Source organism: Diplotaxodon limnothrissa, linkage group LG8 (genome assembly GCF_057381915.1).
Source record: "Diplotaxodon limnothrissa isolate DT_005_m linkage group LG8, D_limnothrissa_male_GT1.1, whole genome shotgun sequence".
NCBI classification, from domain to species: domain Eukaryota; kingdom Metazoa; phylum Chordata; class Actinopteri; order Cichliformes; family Cichlidae; genus Diplotaxodon; species Diplotaxodon limnothrissa.
Window position 1 is genome coordinate 6,779,850 of NC_140603.1, and position 18,190 is coordinate 6,798,039.

The 18,190-nt window shown below is 40.9% G+C and overlaps 1 protein-coding gene across 2 annotated transcripts in view; it reads right to left on the reverse strand.

The window, feature by feature from the left end:
- Positions 1 to 18,190, reverse strand: part of LOC146626189 (uncharacterized) — a 46,252-nt gene that overhangs the window by 9,888 nt on the left and 18,174 nt on the right. For both annotated transcript variants that reach the window (XM_085361197.1, XM_085361195.1), the window contains exons 19-35: positions 18,029 to 18,176; positions 17,212 to 17,389; positions 16,914 to 17,091; positions 16,171 to 16,297; positions 15,941 to 16,060; positions 15,245 to 15,395; positions 15,043 to 15,155; positions 14,370 to 14,520; positions 13,188 to 13,436; positions 12,684 to 12,896; positions 8,722 to 8,903; positions 8,419 to 8,602; positions 7,837 to 7,979; positions 6,091 to 6,272; positions 2,143 to 2,402; positions 1,806 to 2,043; positions 1,539 to 1,722 (exon numbers count right to left, since the gene is read on the reverse strand). In XM_085361197.1, the coding sequence (XP_085217323.1) occupies positions 1,539 to 1,722; positions 1,806 to 2,043; positions 2,143 to 2,402; positions 6,091 to 6,272; positions 7,837 to 7,979; positions 8,419 to 8,602; positions 8,722 to 8,903; positions 12,684 to 12,896; positions 13,188 to 13,436; positions 14,370 to 14,520; positions 15,043 to 15,155; positions 15,245 to 15,395; positions 15,941 to 16,060; positions 16,171 to 16,297; positions 16,914 to 17,091; positions 17,212 to 17,389; positions 18,029 to 18,176 (3,001 nt within the window). The remainder of the gene's footprint in view (positions 1 to 1,538; positions 1,723 to 1,805; positions 2,044 to 2,142; positions 2,403 to 6,090; positions 6,273 to 7,836; positions 7,980 to 8,418; positions 8,603 to 8,721; positions 8,904 to 12,683; positions 12,897 to 13,187; positions 13,437 to 14,369; positions 14,521 to 15,042; positions 15,156 to 15,244; positions 15,396 to 15,940; positions 16,061 to 16,170; positions 16,298 to 16,913; positions 17,092 to 17,211; positions 17,390 to 18,028; positions 18,177 to 18,190) is intronic.

The window sequence follows — 18,190 nt, forward strand, 5'->3', positions numbered from 1 at the left end:
GATATTATACATGGTTATGCTCAGGATATGTCAGCCCATTTCTACTGGAAATGCCTTTTGGTTAAACTTTCAGCAAGGAATTTGCATTTGCACTGTTACATTTTTATGAAGCTTTAATGTACATAAAAACCAGCTTCTTGTTTAAGTGAAAATAAATGGAAGGTTGTCTTTTTGCGCTAGTAATGTTGTGGAGTTGTATTTTGTCTCGCATCAATTATATCGTCGGTTATATCGTTATCACAAATTTTCAAATATATATCGTGATAAATATTTTTGGCCATATCGCCCTGCTCTAATTGTAAGGTAAAGACCCTAACAGAGAAAACCCCGAAAGTCATATGATCCTCTCTGACAGGGGTGTCACCAAGGGGAGGCTAAGGCAAGCACTGGCTGCCACCTAAAATTTGCTTCCCCCCCTTTGGCAAGATGGTCCTCTGTTGGTAATAATTCTAATACACATGAGCAAAAGAGAAAGGAAGACACCCTACAATGATTTGAGACATTGACTGCCTATTTTCAGTGATATCATCTTTAATAGCAAGAAATTAACTAGGCATATAATTATTTTCTTTCTCTCTTTTTTGTCATATTTTTTCTAGTAACCTAAATTTGACAACAGCATAATAAATCTGGAGATTCTGTTGGTGTGCCACCCCAGTGTTTTTAGTTGCCCCATATGGCACCACTAGGCACCCCTGCTGTATGAGCAAGCGCTCTGACGATAGTCAGAGCAAGCCATCGCTCAGAGCAAGCCATTGTTTAAATGGCTAACTAGCTAGCCAATAAAGTTTTACTTAGCACAATCAGTATTTGCTATGTAGGAATAATGGAGCTGCTTTACTTTAGTTATTAAGGAAATCTGAAGACAAATCTACAATAAAGCAGACAATTGTGATGAAAATTCCCACTGAAATTTTATAGGCAGTACTCAAAAATAAAAATCCAATGGCTTTCTAGCCCAAACACAATACAACCATACAATCCTTTTCAACAACTACCCTCTAGGTGACCTACAGCCAATTCTAGCACAAGAACAGTAACAGAAAGTTTAAGACTTTTAAATGGCTTTTTAAAATTAATCTGAGTTTGTATACAATGATATCTTAGTTATACCAGGAAACCTGGTTGACCCCAAATGCTAAGTACACCAATGGACACCCAGACTGATGGGAAGTAAACAACCTCTCTGCAGATAATCAGTAGGTCATATTTTACACTTCGAGAAAGAAAAATCATGTGAGCTTTGTTTTTTGAAAAATGACTAAAGCATTGAATCCATACCAAAATACCATTCAGTATCCTCAGAACTAACTCAGAGCATGGCTACACAATCTGTCTTCACACTGATCTCACTGTGCTGAATAAAACCTGCTTCCTTGTTAGCTTAACAGAAGCAAATCTGCATTATTCTCATGTATTGATTCAGTGCTTTTACTGATTGACAGTAAAGCTGAAAAGCTGACAGTGACATCAAAGGGAAAAAAAAGAAAACAAAAAGAAACCTTATGTTTCTTTTCTTCTTTAGTAGGGCAGCTTACCCTGACGAAGAAGTCTTTCATGTCTTCCAGACGGTGATAGAAAGGAAACAGGACTTTGGGCTCCCGGACAGGGCTGTCTGGTTTACGTGTGAGCTCTTTGTAGCGCTGGAACATGTTTGTTGGGTCGCCCCAGCACACCTCTTTCAGGTGGTAGAACCGTCCAGTGCACCAGTCATCACTGCGCCTGAGGAAACAAAGTACTGCTTGTGGTTTTCAGGTACTTTGAGAATAATCTGAAAAGGTATGCTGAAAATGATGATAATGTACCTTTCGTTCTCTATAAACACAGCAGGTGTATGCTGGAAGAGCTCCTTCAGGCTGCCCTGAGAACAGTTTTGTTGCAGGTAGGTGTAGACGTTGTGGATGTGCTGAATTGTGGAAGTGAAAGTTCCCCTTTTTGACTCATCCTCAGGGAGCCTTTGCTCCTGAACATCTTCCTCTGGTTTGATGCACCACGTTTTCAGATAGTTAATCAGAACATCCACTGAGATTGTTTCTCTCATCCCTACAAGAGCAGGAACACAGTTACAGACTCCTTTACAGGACAACCAACAAGAATAGCAATGGACAAAAGTAATCGTCACTGTAAAAGACACATTTTTACCAAGAGCTCTGCTGAAGTCGCTGGAGCTAATGTCCACATAGTCGACATGGGTCCCCAGCAAGTTGGTGACTTCAGGTGATGACAGGTAGACAGAGCTCGGACAGAGGTACTTTCTGTCCAGCTGGCCTCCTTGTTTTGGGCGATAGGCTGGCACCCATTCAAGACGACACAAGGAATGGTAGAAGGAAGACTTGGTGCTTTTGATTGGTTGCCCATCACTGTCGATCACCTGGGCTGTGAGGTACTGAGAGTAGCAATGTCTGAAAGAAAGAGACAGAGAAAGAGACTGTTTGAGATGTTTTCAACCCACTTCTACAGTGGATTGAAAACACCACACGTTACAGACGACACGCGACACCATTAATGTGGGGTCATTACAGTGCATGGCTGACAATTCTCCAGCTGTCCTGATTTAATGACTCAGAAAGTGACAGAAGTGTGTGAACTACATTCTCAGCAGCATTGTGAGATAAATATACAGATAAATTTTCACCAACCTGATCAGTGCAATAGATACCAGTTAAAAAATAGTATTCTCTGAGTCAATCTCATATATGCTGTGGAACACTTTCCCCATCCTGTTACCCTGTAGAAGGTAGATATTGTTGCTTAAGCATTTTCCACATGCCTTTATGGGAATTCTCCCACCTATGGGTGCTAAATATCCTTGGGCAAGATACTAACCCCAAGTTGCTCTCCGAAAAATCCACTGGAATGTGTGAATGTTAGATATGGGTGAATGAGGCAAGTTGTGTAAAGCGCTTTTAATGCTCAGATAGAGTAGAAAAGCTCTATATAAGAACCCGTCTATTTACTGTTTTAATGGTTTGAGGTGAACTGAGCTTCTTGTCTTAAAGTGATGTTAAACTGATACATTCATAGGTGTGTGAGATTGTGTGTATAGCATAAAATGAATAGAATAAAGCACTGCATGAATGAGTGCATAAGTAGGTAAACATGGCTAGAAAAGTGATTTATAAATGCCAGTCTATTTGACTTTCTTTATTAAAGTGGACCTACTATGCGAATTTCCAGTCATTTGGACTTTACTAGACTGACTTTGGATAATTCATCATTCAAAAAATCCAGATTTTTCTTACATTGGGCCTTGGTGAAGCCCCTCTGTTCACCTACTTTCTAAAATAAACTGTTTTTGCTCCCTTCCCCGGCATTTAAGCCAGCTTTCATCTGGTTGGCTGCCCTTTCATGATCAGAAATGATATCACCATATTAGGGTTATCCACTCACTGACATCATACAGGGCAAAGAGTAGAAAAAGCAGATTAAAATAGGAGGAAAAAGAAAAGAATTACACCAGTTTCTAGAGCTAGTGAATGGTATGGTATATATAAGGGACATGTAGTACATTAGTATTAAGTATTTATTTATTTATTTTTACTCATTCTGTATTTGAAATTTGATTTAAAGATTAATTGTTAACTATTCATTCCTTCAATTTCATGTGCTTTAGTCCCTTTTTTCAAAGGTCACTGTTTTGAAACTGAAAATGACACTGCTGTGATGCATTTGAGAACTGTTCGGGAGCCACACCATCTAAAAACAGTGCAGTTGATAAGGACTACAAGCATAAACGAAGCTGCTGATAATTCAAACGAAGGAGAAAAAGCAAAAGTAGACACACAGACAGGCACAACGAATAGCTGTAATTTAAAACCTATCCGGTTGTTCAGTCTGACGTCACTAGCCGTGTCTGGGTCTAAACTCCGCTGCAGGTCCATATATCAAACAATCACTGTGGCATTACTGAGAGTTGAAAAACTGTCTAAAGTCTTTCATCTTTAATAAAATGATCAGCGTTCTGCTCTACCAGGTGTAACAATTGAGTTTAACATCCAGGCATCCATGAAAACGGAATTTATGACATTTAACGGAGTTAGAAGTTAGCAGGGAGTTAGCTCGCTAGCTTCTATCTAAATACAATATAGCATGTCCTGACTGCGGGGTTTTGGAAACAAATTAAAACATACAGCTTTCTTATCACTTCCAGCATAAATGAAGACAGAAAACTAAACAGCAGTGACGTTTGTAGGGTTACTGAAGTTTGGCTAGCTGGTATATAATGTGCTACGTGACCGCTAGCGACATAGCTATGTTAGCATAATATAAACAAGCTAACTTTTTTTCCACTCGATAAAAGTTAACGTGAGTGTTCTCGGTGGTCAGAAACAAATGTAATCGCACGGCAGGATGCTGTAAAAGGACCAAACTTCAGCCAGGAGAACAACTGAGATAATTCATCTACAATACAAAGTTAGTCATTCATATACTGCTGCATGGGCTGGGCTGTAGTTACATCCTAAGGTTTTAAAAACTGAGCTTAAATAAATGATTAGCGGTAATAAAAGCCGAGGGAGGTCAACAGGGATCACTGACTGTTTTAGGAGCTTTTTGAGATCAAATAGAAGAAAATACATAACATTAAACATGTTAACAACATAAAAGCCATATTAAACGCAGACTACTTTAGACCCGGAAGTAGGATTCGTCGCGTCATCACTGAACAACCGGATAGGGTAGTGCTTGGCAGTCAGCCAAAGTCTAAATGATAAATGGGTTTTAACACGCAAAAACAATTTTGGGATCCTTTAATTATTCATTGAAATGTGATGTATAGCAACAGCTGGTACGAAAATCTACACGAGAAATAATTCAGCTGTGTGCTGCTCACTGGCATGAGTTTGGGTGACCTCCTTACCTAAACTGCTCTTGTCTGTTCCCACACAAATATAACAGGAACTCATGAGATGGGACCGCACTAAAAGCACCTAAATCCAGATTACGAATGTTATGCCTGTGTGAGCTCAAGCCCAAACAAAAGCTCGGTGTGTCACTGCTTTTTTCCCTCAGGAAGAAATGATTTTGAACTGCTGGTGCTGGGGAGGTCAGCCCTGTCACCTCACAGCAACAGGTCCAGGGCTCCAATGTATTCTGGGGCCTTTTACACACAGAGGCTATTTAATCCACTTTATATTAAAGACTTCATAACACCATATAAACCCAATGGTGCACTTGACTCTGAGACTGCAGGTTTACTTGTGGATGCTAGAATGCCAGCTCGCAGTTTGGATTCAGGAGACAGACCCACTCTCTACTTTTGAGATTAGGTGTAAAACTTTCATTTTTAAAAGTTTATCTTTAAGGCTGATCAGGTGACCCTGAATCCTCCCTTAGTTATGCTGTAATAGGCCTAAGCTGCTGGGGGCTTCCCAGGAGGCCCGACTTTTTCCATTATATGTTTATATGACACGCTGCATTTAATCATTAGTTAGTATTGATCTCTCTCTTCCATAGTGTGTCTTTTGTCCTGTCTCCCTCCCCTCACCCCCCTTCCTGAGTCTGGTTCTCTTGGAGGTTTCTTCTTGTTAAAGGGAGTTTTTCCTCCCCACTCTCACCAAGTGCTTGCTCATAGGGGGTCATCTAATTGTTAGGCTTTCCTTTGCATTATTGTAGGCTCTTTACTTCACAGTACAAAGCAAATCTAGGCAAATGTTGATGTGATTTAGAGCTTTATAAATAAAATGAAACTACACTGAATTTCGGTTTCCTCCCACAGTCCAAAGACATGCATGGGGTTAGGTTAACGGGTAATTCTAAGGATAAATGTTGTCTGTCTCTATGCTTTAGCCCTGCGACAGACTGGTGACCTGTCCACAGTGTACTTTCTCTCGCCCTAGATAAGCTCCATTCTCCCCACAACACTGAACTCAATAAGCGGAAGAAAATGGACGGATGGATGCCCAACAATGTCTGCACTCTAACACAGTAATCACTTAATGGCCACAGTAGAAACAATAGGAATTGCCACCTGATGCTGACTAATCCCAAACCCATTAGTCTGACCATTTGTTTCCTGAAATTGGGCAAAATCCACTGGAAAAACATTACACAGGAGGGGGAACATGGTGTGTTTCATGGTGTGATTGTTACCCAGTTTCCCAGTTGGCCTCCAGCAGCTCTAGCAAAGCCATTCTCTGCTGCAACAAGAGGGAGCCAGGCAGTTCTGCTGTGGCCAGAGCGTGAAATTCCTCACACGGGTAGTCGTCGAGTACATAGCCCTCCCCTGGGACTTGGCGCCACGTTGCACTTTCGACTGACCAGGGGCTGGAGGCCTGGTGGAGGAGTATGGCAAAAAAGTAAGCTTTACCACTGATATCGACATCTCTTTTAAATGTTCAAATCCATCTGAAGTTAAATCAACTGAGGTGTCCTGCAAGCATTGCTTGCTTCTTTATAGCCCATAAAGAGTACAGTAGCAAACTGAATGTGTCTTCTCTTAGGTTGTTATCTACTAAAGCCAGAAGAAGAAGAAGGAAATCTGATCATGTCCAAGGAACACTGATCGCTGGCGGCACATACAAAGCCAAAACCAGTTTTTTTTGATTGGTCCAAAACCTGCTCGCTTTAATAATTAGTGTTTACTTTGTTTTGTCAACTTTTATACAGTTACAGTATAGGACACCAACAAACAGTTGTTAAGACTGATAGATTAATGTGTTTCAGGTTGCCTATAGTTGCAAGTAAAGTAATCATAGACAGTTTTTTTCTGCTATCTTGCTTGATAAATGGCTTAATGAGATAAATCAGTTTTAAAACTACTGTGAATCACTTTTGATTCTGACTGTTCAACTGACAAAAAAACACAAGGTCCAGTTCTGGTTCTGCCAGAGGTTTCTTCCTGTTAAAAGGGAGTTTTTCCTTCCCACTTTTGCCAAAGTGCTTGCTCATAGGGGATCAAATGATCGTTTGTTTTTTCTCTGTATGAATTATTGTAGGCCCTATAATGTAGGGTCTACAATAATACATCTACCTTACAACTACCTTACAATATAAAGCGCCTTGAGGTGACTGTTGGTGTGATTTGGCGCTGTACAAATAAAACTGAATTGAACTTAATTGAATTAGCCGTTTGAGTCAGATAATTTATACATTCACAATCCTACAACAAGTGGGCAAACTCTACTGCTAATAGGCGGCATAACACAACCAACAGCTCTAGAACAGTTACTAAATGGATCTTCTGGAAGGATTTCTTATCATGGCCCTAACCACAGAATGAGCAAAGCCTACTTTTGCTTTAACATCATTAACAATAGCATAAAAAATCCTTAATGTAATGACTTGTTAATAGCATCTGATCCATACAGTGTTTTTAAACAGGAATGATGTTATCGCAATTTTCCAGCATTGTATGTAGGTAGTATCAGTCACACCATGACTGATAGTATCATCACAAATCCTCATACTTTCCACTGTAGCTGTGGCTCAGTCTAAAACAGGCGTCAGGAATGTGTGAGCTGCACACCTCCGACTATGCCTGAGTGACATTTCTCAGCAGCCACCTGTTTTTCTTCTTATCCTCAAAGCAGCCATTGATCTTCCTAGTTCTGGTGCGACTCATAATTGTTAGTCTTTTCGTCCTTTAATCACTACCTTACTCATCACGATGACTCACAGATGCAGACATATAATCTGGTCTTCCTCTGGTGTCCATGGAACCACTAAATATTTTGCCCTTACAAAACACATCCATAGCCTTTTATCACCTGTGCTTACATGCAGAGCCATCGTGACCTTTGTCTGATCTTTTTCTGCCTATCTGACTGGATCAGTGCAGCGTGAGCTGTGTGTCATTCTTTTCTAGCTGAGGTAACAGTTCAGGAATATCGTCCTCACCAGTTCTGTAGCAGTGAGTGTTTGTCTTTGTTTGCAGATGATGAGACCATCTTTGATTCCCAGTTTACTGAACAGCTCTCTCCATCCTGCCACATCACCGTCTGTCTGCACATAGCAGGGACTCAGCAAGATCCAATCATAGCCTGGTGAAAGGGAAACACAACAGTCAGCAACACAAAGGTTTACAGAAGGAATATCAACAAAGAAATGCTGAACCTGGTAACTGAAAATGTAACTGATTAAAATGAGTTGTTCAGTCATACAAACAAGGTACCTGTGATGCATGGGCCTTTGTTACTAGAATATTATAAGAATAGTCACAGGAACACTGATATTTAGATTTGGTGGCAAGGCTGTTGCTGTCCCTTTCACACAGGCAAGGGGAGCAGCAGCAAGACCCGAGCAGAGAAGAGAGCAGGTATTATTGACAGCAGACTTAATCAGTGTTAATTGATTATGTGGGAAACGTCATGAAAAGGATGATTTGATGTGAAGTTGGGTTGCAAAGTGGCTTGCAGTGCGCCTTACACCAACACAAGCTGTTATTCTTTCTTTTAATAAAAGCTGTGGGATTCTCCTTACCAGGCAGCTTCGATGGTAAGTTGACGTTTCCGTACTCTTCAGAGAAATGCACCCTTTCATTGGATGGGCACAGCAGACCCCTGGAGGTGAGGACGGGTACTGCGGTGTCTGAGTACTCCTGGCTAGAGGACGAGTGCTGCTTGATGAAAACCAAGTAACTCACAACCACAGGTGTAGGCTTTGACTTCAATGAAAAGGGTAAACAGAAATAAGAGAAAGAAGAAAGAAAATTCATCCAATTTTTTTTTAAAAAAGATCACTGATCCTTTTTTTTTTCTCATATTCATTTACAGTGTTTGTTACCTTCCATTTGTTGTTCCTTATTGTAGGGTAGATGTGCTGCTCCAGCAGCTCTTGAGGCTCTAGCTCGTGAACCCCAAGTCTTCTGAGCAGCTCATGAACCTGCTGACTTTCCAAAGGCTCCAAACAGCTCAGCAGGGACGGGTGAACCACACTGACATCCTTGTACAATGCAGCCAGTGGTCCTGTGAGAAGAAAAGTACAGGTTATATCACCAAACTGGTCACAAAAACAAAACCTACTGCATGCTCCTCATTTACTGTAGGGTTATATGTTATATAATAACCACCCTGTTTAAAGTTGAGTTCTTTTGAGTGAACCTTTTCATCAGACTCTAGAAAGTGTCACTCCAGTTCATTTCATTTCATTTCACAGACTCGCCCTTCAGAGACTCGCCTGTAACAGATGTGAAGAGAGGCAGAAGACTGCTGTTGTGGCAAAGTGCTAAATGTGGAAGACGTTTTTTCTGAACAGGCATCTAGTCTCATTTTGTCCTGGATTTGGGAAATACACAATTCTTGGTAAATGTTGAATTACTCATACACTGTCTTAATTTTTAACACAATACTACAATAAAACACAGCAACTACCTTTAAGTAAAGACCTCCAGTGACCTACTTTTCTTCCTTTTAAGGCTTGCATCTGAAGGAACGCTTTCCCACTGATCTCTGCGCTGCTCAATATTTCAGAAGAACACTGTGTTTAACTTCGCTGTCTCTCTAAACCCATCACACTCATCTCTGTTCACCTCGCCTTTGAGCAGAGCCTGAGGTTTATGCTGCACCGAGGCTGATTTAATCTACAATCACTGACCCGAAAAACCAGCTAGAGTAAAGATTTCACTCTGACTTTTATTATTTCCCCATCAACTTTCCAAACATTCTTTATTGAGTCTGTTTCCAGTGACAAAAGCTTTTCACAATTATGAATAGGAGCCTTGCACTCAAAATCATGTTTTTCACTAGCCAAGAATTTGTCAAACTTTATTGTTCTCAAACACCGGTGGTGTGCACTGGTGATTTAGTGCTCTTACATGAAGCAGTCGACCCACAGGAGGCAGATCAATGCCCAAAATCAAAGCCAGCCTTACTGTTAGTCCTCGTGCAAGACCATGCTTCTGGCAGCAAATCCTAAAATCTGAAACCTCACTGGTCACACACTTCCTGTCAGACTTACTACACAAGGCGAATTACTGTCCACAGTGTTCCTATATGCTAATTAACCAACACAGAAGCAGCCAGTTCATTTCAATAACAACCAATGCAATGCATCAAGAGCGGCACAAATTAGCAGGTCAGATGAGGTAAATCTACCAACAGCACAGGTTCAGCTGTGCGACTTCTAATGTGATGCAACTGTTTCTCTCTGGAAACGACACGGCAATTCATACCAAGGAGCAGGAGTGGAAAAATAAATGTTCTGACACGAGTAGCACGAGGGAAATCTTCCTTCAAAAAGTGAGAGGGGCAGCATGAGGTCTTTAAGGCAGGAAAGGTTTATGTTTGGATGAAATATGGGAGCCCAGGTGCAATGGAAGATTTATCCAGAGAAGAACTGCTTTATTAGAAACGACTTCCCTGTATTGACCTGAAATCTGTGTCTAACAGCTGACCTATAGGAGGGAACGTTATTGATTATCAGATCCAGTGTACTATCTACTCTTTATATGTTTTTTTGTTGCATTCATTTTTTAATGACTCACGACCAGCTGTGTTCTAGATAAATATGATGGATCTGCCTCCCAAATAAACATCTGGTGCAAAAAAGCTATTTTGTAATATTTTTTGGTCTTAAAACAATGGTGGAATTTTCTATAAACTTGATAAATTGATCCTCAGCAAGCCAGATGTCATTCTTTTAAATGCTCCCCTCCCCCTTTCTAAGGAAAGTAAGATATTTGTCTAATCTAAACAATTTTGAAAGACAGACATTGGTGATGCTTATGTGAGCCACAGATTCCAGAGAAACACGACGGCAGTTGAGGGAGAGGGGAACATGAGCACTTTGGCTCCTTAAAGAAACACTAAACCACTTAGACTGCACATCTATTAAAGCCAGCAAGCTGCAGCGGCAGGATGCTTACATCAAAGTGTGAAAATCCATTATTCATGCTCGCCATTCTAAACGTCTGCTTTGGGTACCATCTTCAAATACGATGACGCACAACACAACACCGGTGCCGTTCCTCAATGCTTGTGCGAGCGTGCTCCGACCTGAGTGGCTACATGCCTGCTTATTCTTGGAAAGAGGTCAACTTCATCTGCAGACTGTACAAGTTTGTCATACACCTACTTGGCTAACCTGCATGTCTGAGTCTGCTGACTTTGAAAACAGAAGACAAAGCTACTGACGCAGATCCTTTTAACCTTTTCGAGACCTCAGAGTCTTTCCCCCTATGCCATTTCTATATCTACTCAGACATTAAAAAAGAAAGTTTGAATGTGTTCTGTAGTCTGTTACCGTGTCTGTTTACTTAAGTGCCTTGATTCAAATGTACCAGGTAATGCACTGTGCTATTTTTTACTCAGTTTATGAAGCTCCACAACAATTTCCAGCTTTGCAAGGATTTCCTGGCTGAGGTTTGTGAGCACAGATGGAGAGAGTTACATGTGCACTTCTCACCGTCAACAAGGTGATACTTATTTATCCGTTTTTGTTTCTCCTACATCAGTTTGTTACATTTTTAGAAACTGAAAACCTGTGAAAGCGTACTGTTCTATATTCTCACTGCTTTCCTTTCTCCATCTCTACTGCTGGTTCACTGTTTTTTGTTTTGTTTTTTTCACGCTTGTTTTAGCAAAGTGCAATCATCACATGCGTATCTATAAATTCTCTGCAGGTGCAGAGCAATTATCTGCACCAAAGCAGCAAAAACACAGAGACATTGCTGCTGACTCTTTCACAATTCTTCTTTAATTCTACATGCAGCTGTACACTGTATGCTGGGCCTGTCTTTTTATCACAATACTGCAGCTATTCATCTGTTAAGAAACAGTATTAAAATATGCAGTAGTTTTAGTTTTACTTATGTATGTAAAACACAAGCTGATGTGGCCATTGTGAGGTTGCCTATTTCTTTGTGGATTATACTTTTAAAGCCTTTTACTCTTCACATTGGTTTTAGGAGCCAGAAGTTGCCATATTTGGATATGAGTGTGCAAGGCTAAGTTCTCAGCTAATGTTAGCAAATTTGTTTAGCAACCATTGAAAGAAGAAAACAAGCTAGGTATACAGCTAGGAACTAAAGGCGCTTGTCCTTGTGTCAGTACCATAATAGCATCCACTTTTTTACTCACTCCATATTTCAAGCTGAAGCTGTTAGTATTTGGTCAGTGCAATGTAGTTTTTTTTTTTGTATAGTCAAAGATATCGTATTTAGAACAGCGCTTGGAGTGATAAGCTATCAGCTAACAGGCTAATTTAACAAGTGCACAGAGACACATATTTGCAAATTATAGCAAAGTAACAGTACGTGAAATAAACAGCTCCACACACTGCAGAACTCACATTTCCTCATTTATTGCCTCTAGTAGTGTATGACGTTCAAGCACATCGTGTAAGAAGCGTTTAACCTTTTCTATATTAAAAAATAATAACCCCCACACAGTTGTTAGAGGGGCTGAAATTAACTTTTAAGAAAGCCAGTGCTATTTTTACCTGCCTGTAAAAATGCCTGCCTGTTTTTATGCTAAAAGTAGAAAATGGAATGCCTTGCTTTTGGAGCAGCCTCTAGTGGCCATTGGAGGAAGTGAAGCTGTTTGGACTTCTGCAAGCTTCACTTTTCAGCCCCAAACTTTAGGCTTTTCCTATTCTATTCTTTGACTTAAAGCAAGGCAAAGTTATTTCAGAAGGACACACATAATCAAGATATCAGTTTGCAATTTAATCACCGATCACATTTCACAGATCAAGCCTCTTAGCCACTACATACTGCCACTAATAGAGTTATGAAGTCAGAGTATTACCTGTCTGTGCTTGAGCTTTCTTTTTCTTGGTCTTGCTCTCTTCCATTGGAAAGAACACTCCTTCCACACTTAGTGCCACCGCACGTCCGTCAGCTAGAGGGATTATGGGTAGCTCTCTGAGCGTCTGCAGGATGGAATCTGCCTCTCCGTATCCATGCTCCAGAGCTCGGAAGTTACAAACCAGCAGCCTGGCCAGCTGATGTAGACCTGCATCTGAAAGTAACACAATTCAATTCAATTCAATTTTATTCATATAGCGCCAAATCACAACAAAAGTCGCCTCAAGGCGCTTCATAGATACAGAGAAAAACCCAACAATCATATGACACAGTCTGGTGTTCAGATTTGCCATTACATAGGCAGAGAAAACATCAGTTTGTTTCTACTGAATGAAAAAGAAATAAAATGGAATATTTAAAGTTTAGCCATTTATTATAATGACAATATAACTATGCAGCATCATATTGCCCTCACTGTGAGATGCCAGTGTTGCTCTGCACACACCTGAATGGATACCTCCTACTGTCATCAGCTCCTTGGCCATGGCTGTGGTTACTATGGTAACATCCGTTCCCCGCAGGTATCGGACTCCCAGGTGAGTGAGCAGGGAGGTGGGCGGTGCTGGGCTTAGATCCGGATGCAGATAGGACAGAGACAGATGCTTTTCCAGCTCACCTCCACCAATCACTTCCCGTATCACAGGGTCCTGACAGACGGCCACCTGGGAGGGCAGCTTGTACACAATCTTACCATCTGAGAGAGAAAGCAGAGGAATGTTTACAGTGTTACAGGGAAGAAATAATCTTTCATATTTCTTTGACATGCTCCTGTTTGTGCTCTGGTCTAACCCCAGCTCAACCTGTTTGGTTTTCCGTTTTTACCTTTACCTGAGCTGGTTAAACTTGTGTTGACTCAATGGAAATATCCTCTGGCTCACTCAACATTTTACTTGCATCTTTGTTTAAAACAGGTTTACCCGTGTCTGTGTCTGTATGCGAACTGTAATCAGTGCTTCACTGGTCTCTAGTCAAGTCCTTGCTTATTCTAAGAATGCTGTCATTTTTTAAAAAAAGCCAGCCTTGAATCTTTTCTTCTTAGCACTTACACATTAATCTCCAGTTTATTATTTCTTGCAAACATTTTATAAAAGCTTGTAGCTCACGAGCTGACAGATGTTCTGGATAAATGCAGTATTGGGGTAATCCAGTCTGGCTTTTGCATTGCTCATCTTACTAAAACAGCTCCTCTTTAAAGTGACACTTTGACCTATACTCGTAAAAAACTAAATTCTGACCACCAGGTTTTGTCGATAGCCTGAGATATTGGGTTCGGGCTGGTATCGGGCTCCGCTTTGGTTGATTGATTCTCCTCATATCTGCCTGAATGATCCTTTTCTGTGTCCTGTTCCACTTCTCTTGCCTACAGTGTGCCGCAGGGTTCCATTTTGGGGACCTTATTGTTTATGTTAGATCTGCTCCCTCTTTAGGACACTCTGAGGTTATTTCTTGTTCCTTTTGACTCAGCTTTAACTTTAAATGAAGTGAAATCTTTGGTTCATTTGAGCTTTTTTCATTCAAGAAATATTCCCAAATTGAGTTAATCTGTATCACACTCTGCATTAGAAATTGTTGGTCTTGCTTTCATTTTTCACATCTAGTTTTAGTTTTTAGTTTAGTTTTATAATACCTGAACTGAGAGTAGGCAGGAAGGATTTGCCCTTGAGCAGCTGAATGATCTGCCCGGCAACAGGCTTGAAGAAGTCCAAAACCTCGTCAGACAGGGGGATAAACTGAAGGAACTGGCACAGGCCCTTCAGTCCCTTGAACTCTGGGTGATTCTGGAACAACGAGAAGATGGAATATGACATAAAAGAAAAAGCTCTCTTCAGACGGAGACACAACCAAGATCTAATATTAGCCTAATAATACTTTATGTTCTAGACTTTTTCTTTAGTTACCTCAGCTACAAAAAGAACCAAGCCTTTATTGGAAATAGACAGACCTGTAATTTCCTGCTACATACCAAATCTGCATATTATCAGATTTCATAAACTTCAGTGCTCAGAATTTATTTTACACAGTAATGTATCAAATATGCAGTTTTAACGCTCTCTTCTAATAGAATGATTTAATGTATCTGCTAATAATTTCTGGTTAGTATGACTGAGCAAATTTTCAAATTTTATCCTCCTGCCCAGATACGTCACAGTAAACGATCCTTAAATCATATTTTCTAAATCAACTTGCATATTAGTTTCTAATGATTTCATACTGCAACATAATGTGCATACACATTCCATGTATCATATAATATTGCACTTTCTTGGTTATTGTTCTCTATTTCTGCAGCTATGTCTTACAGTGAAGACATCCATGGCCTGGAGGAAGAGCTGTGCTATTTCAGACCGGAGCCACTGGTTCCAGGAGCTGTCTCTGTCAACATCTTCACGAGAAGAAGGGATGTCAAAATCACCTAAACAAGAAACGGACATCAGTTATTGACTGCACTTGTTCTTCACCCAACGGCGCCCGTGAATAAACTGCTCTCATCTCCACTCTCACCTTGGATGATAAAACGGAAGCCAAAACTGCGAAGGGGCAGGTAAGCAAACACGGGCTGCTTCTGAGGCTGGCACACAATGTTACTTCCTGTGGAGTCGCTGCCAAGCTGGAAAGCCAGAGCGAGCTCGGTCGACTCTACATCCTCTTTGATCTGAAGGAGGCACAAATCAATGTCACAACAGAGCCAACAACTTGCTAACAGGCTGACTTCTTGCACAAATGGGTTTGCAAAAAGTGAGGCCACTGGAAAAAAAGAGAAGAAAATCAAGAGCACAGCGTGTCTCAAATAGCCTCTGTCACTCAGCTTTGCTCATTCTCTTACATAACCTAACTGCAGGTAACAGGACGCTGCCTCTGGGAAATAAAAGAAGGAAAACAGCTGAAGGAGTAAGAGCAGGTATTACTGAACCCTTTCAGCCAGACAGATCATTAAAATCAGCTCGGTGGTGTTTGAAAATACTATCCAGTGAATAAGTTTTCATAAAGTCCGATGGAAACCCGAGAAAAGACATTTGAGGAGCAGAACGATCAACACTCATATTTACAGGAGTACATCAGAGAAATGCAAATCCACAGCAGATTTTATTTATGCCCCAGGAGGGATGGAATATAGGAACAGATGGTTAGTTGTTGTTCTGAAATCCAAATATGATATGTGCGCCTAAAAAGTTGTGGGAGTTAGCTTGTGTGCATCACCTTCTTGGGCTTCAGTGTGGTTTTGACCACTAGCCAGCGCTCGGTACCCTCCGAGTGTTCCACCTCGAGCACATTGTGATTGAGATCTTTACGAGTCATCGTCATGAAACGCTTCTCACTCTGCACATAGACACAATAAATACAGTAGCAACAAGGTCTTTTATTCCTAATCCATTTAGGTGGGTTTATGTGCAAAAACACACATGTGCAAGCGCTTGTTGTTGACTTACCTGATTGTAGATGGTGATGGAGCGTAGTCGATGCAGGAAGAGCAGCAGCGAAGGGTGCACGTCATGAAACAGGTTCCTGGTCTGATGGCTCTCAGTCCGGAGAGGAAGGCTGATCTTAGTGGTCCAGCTGAAAAGAGAAGAAGACAAAAAATTAGACCATGGGTCTAATGTGAGCAGCAGACTGCTAATAAAGTTAAACAGATGTTTTGGCTTCCCCATAACCAAACTAAATTACCCGTATTATAACAATAAACAAGGAATACAACTATTTATACTAGAGTGGGGACATAAACAAAGAGGGTCAGACTCTGACGCAGGGCAAATTATCGTGAGACCACGCTTGCAAAAAGCAGAGGAACGTTTAGCAGCTGACCTACAAACAATGTGCCAATTTATGCACACAGACACAGTCAGCGTTTCAGCGATCCACTGAGAGCCCCACAGATTACAGGGCAACAAATGAGCAGACCTGACCAAGAAGCTGACAATGCAGATGCCGTTTGTTACTTTGGATCTCACAAACATGAAGTATGTAGGGAGATGACGGTAAAGATGGGTTTTAGCTGCACTCTGTAGTGTAGTTTATCACAACTGTGTAATATTGAACTCCAAAGTTAAAATAAGAGGTTTGTTTTTAGAAACAGCTCCAAGAAAAGCACTGGTGTAAATACTGAAACTGGTAACAGATCAATTCAATTTAGCTGATCGACTCTCAGGGTACTGGGATCAATAAGTCATCTGACCTGTGCTGATTTATGTCCCTCAGCTGTGGATCCAGAGGCCTCGTATCTTCAGTCCAGTGGGGGAGGATGTATCCCATGGGGCCACAGTTCTTGTCAAAGTGCAAGTGGAAGCCATTGGAATGAATCTCAGGACAGTCTGTGACCTTAAACACTGACTTGAAGCCAATGCCCTTCTGTCCTGTACGAAGTAAAACAGGAGAACGTCATTTGTCTATGTGGTTTTAAGTTCTCCAACACTACACACAAAAAATTTAAATTCCTTTACACAGTTGTAACGGTGGAAGAACGAAAGAGTTACCAATGTATCCATATTTGTGTTTTCCCTTAGTGCTGCGGCCTACATCACAAATAGCCCGAATGTTCTTCTCCTGGAAGCCGGTTTCATTGTTGAGGACAGTGATACAGTCTCGCTCCACCATAAAAGCCAGCGCTGGAACAACACCAGGCTCTGCCGGGTAACTGTTGTCGTCGGCATTCTGAAAGAAAGGAATACAAAGAGTTCGGAGGATATTGGACAAAATTCAAATCAAAATACTAAAGCAAAGAAGTTTCCTTTCATAGAATTTTAGACCCACAATCAAACTGCTGTTTTTTGTTTTACAGATCTTTGAAAACTATTTTTATCCTTCCTGATTTCTTATTTTTCCTTATTTGTCACACCGGCCACGTTTCGGTTCATCAGACAATTTTTAAGATCCACCAAATTTACCCACTCTCAACAGTATTGCTTTAGTTTCCAAACATTAAGCTCATGTCAAAGCATCTCAATCGGATTTAACTCAGGACTTTAACTAGGCAACGCTAAAACCTTCATTTTGGCCTTTTTTAGCCAATCAGAGGTGGACTTGCAGGTGTGTTTCAGATGATTTCCATACTGTATTACCCAAGTGCGACAAGACAAGTGAGGCCTGCACTTCTTTAGAAGTTGTTCTGGGTTTTTATGATCTATAATCTTGATTTAAAAACTGCATATTGTATTAACTCGGGTTATCTTCGTATAATCTTAAAATACGTTTGATGATATGAAACCTGAAAGTGTGACAAATATAAAAAATCTAAGAATTCAGGATGGAGAAACTCCTGGAAGCTTCTGATAAACACGTTCAGATTTCTACCTGAATGAGCTCCAGGACAAAGTGTGTGTCCTTGCTGTAGAGTTCAGTGGAGAGGCGGTCTAAGCTGCGGCCCAGTCGCTCCTGGTGGACCTGCATCAGTTTCTGGCCTTCAGCTGTCAGTTTCACCCCGATGCCAAACTCACTTTTCCTGTCAGAGAGAAA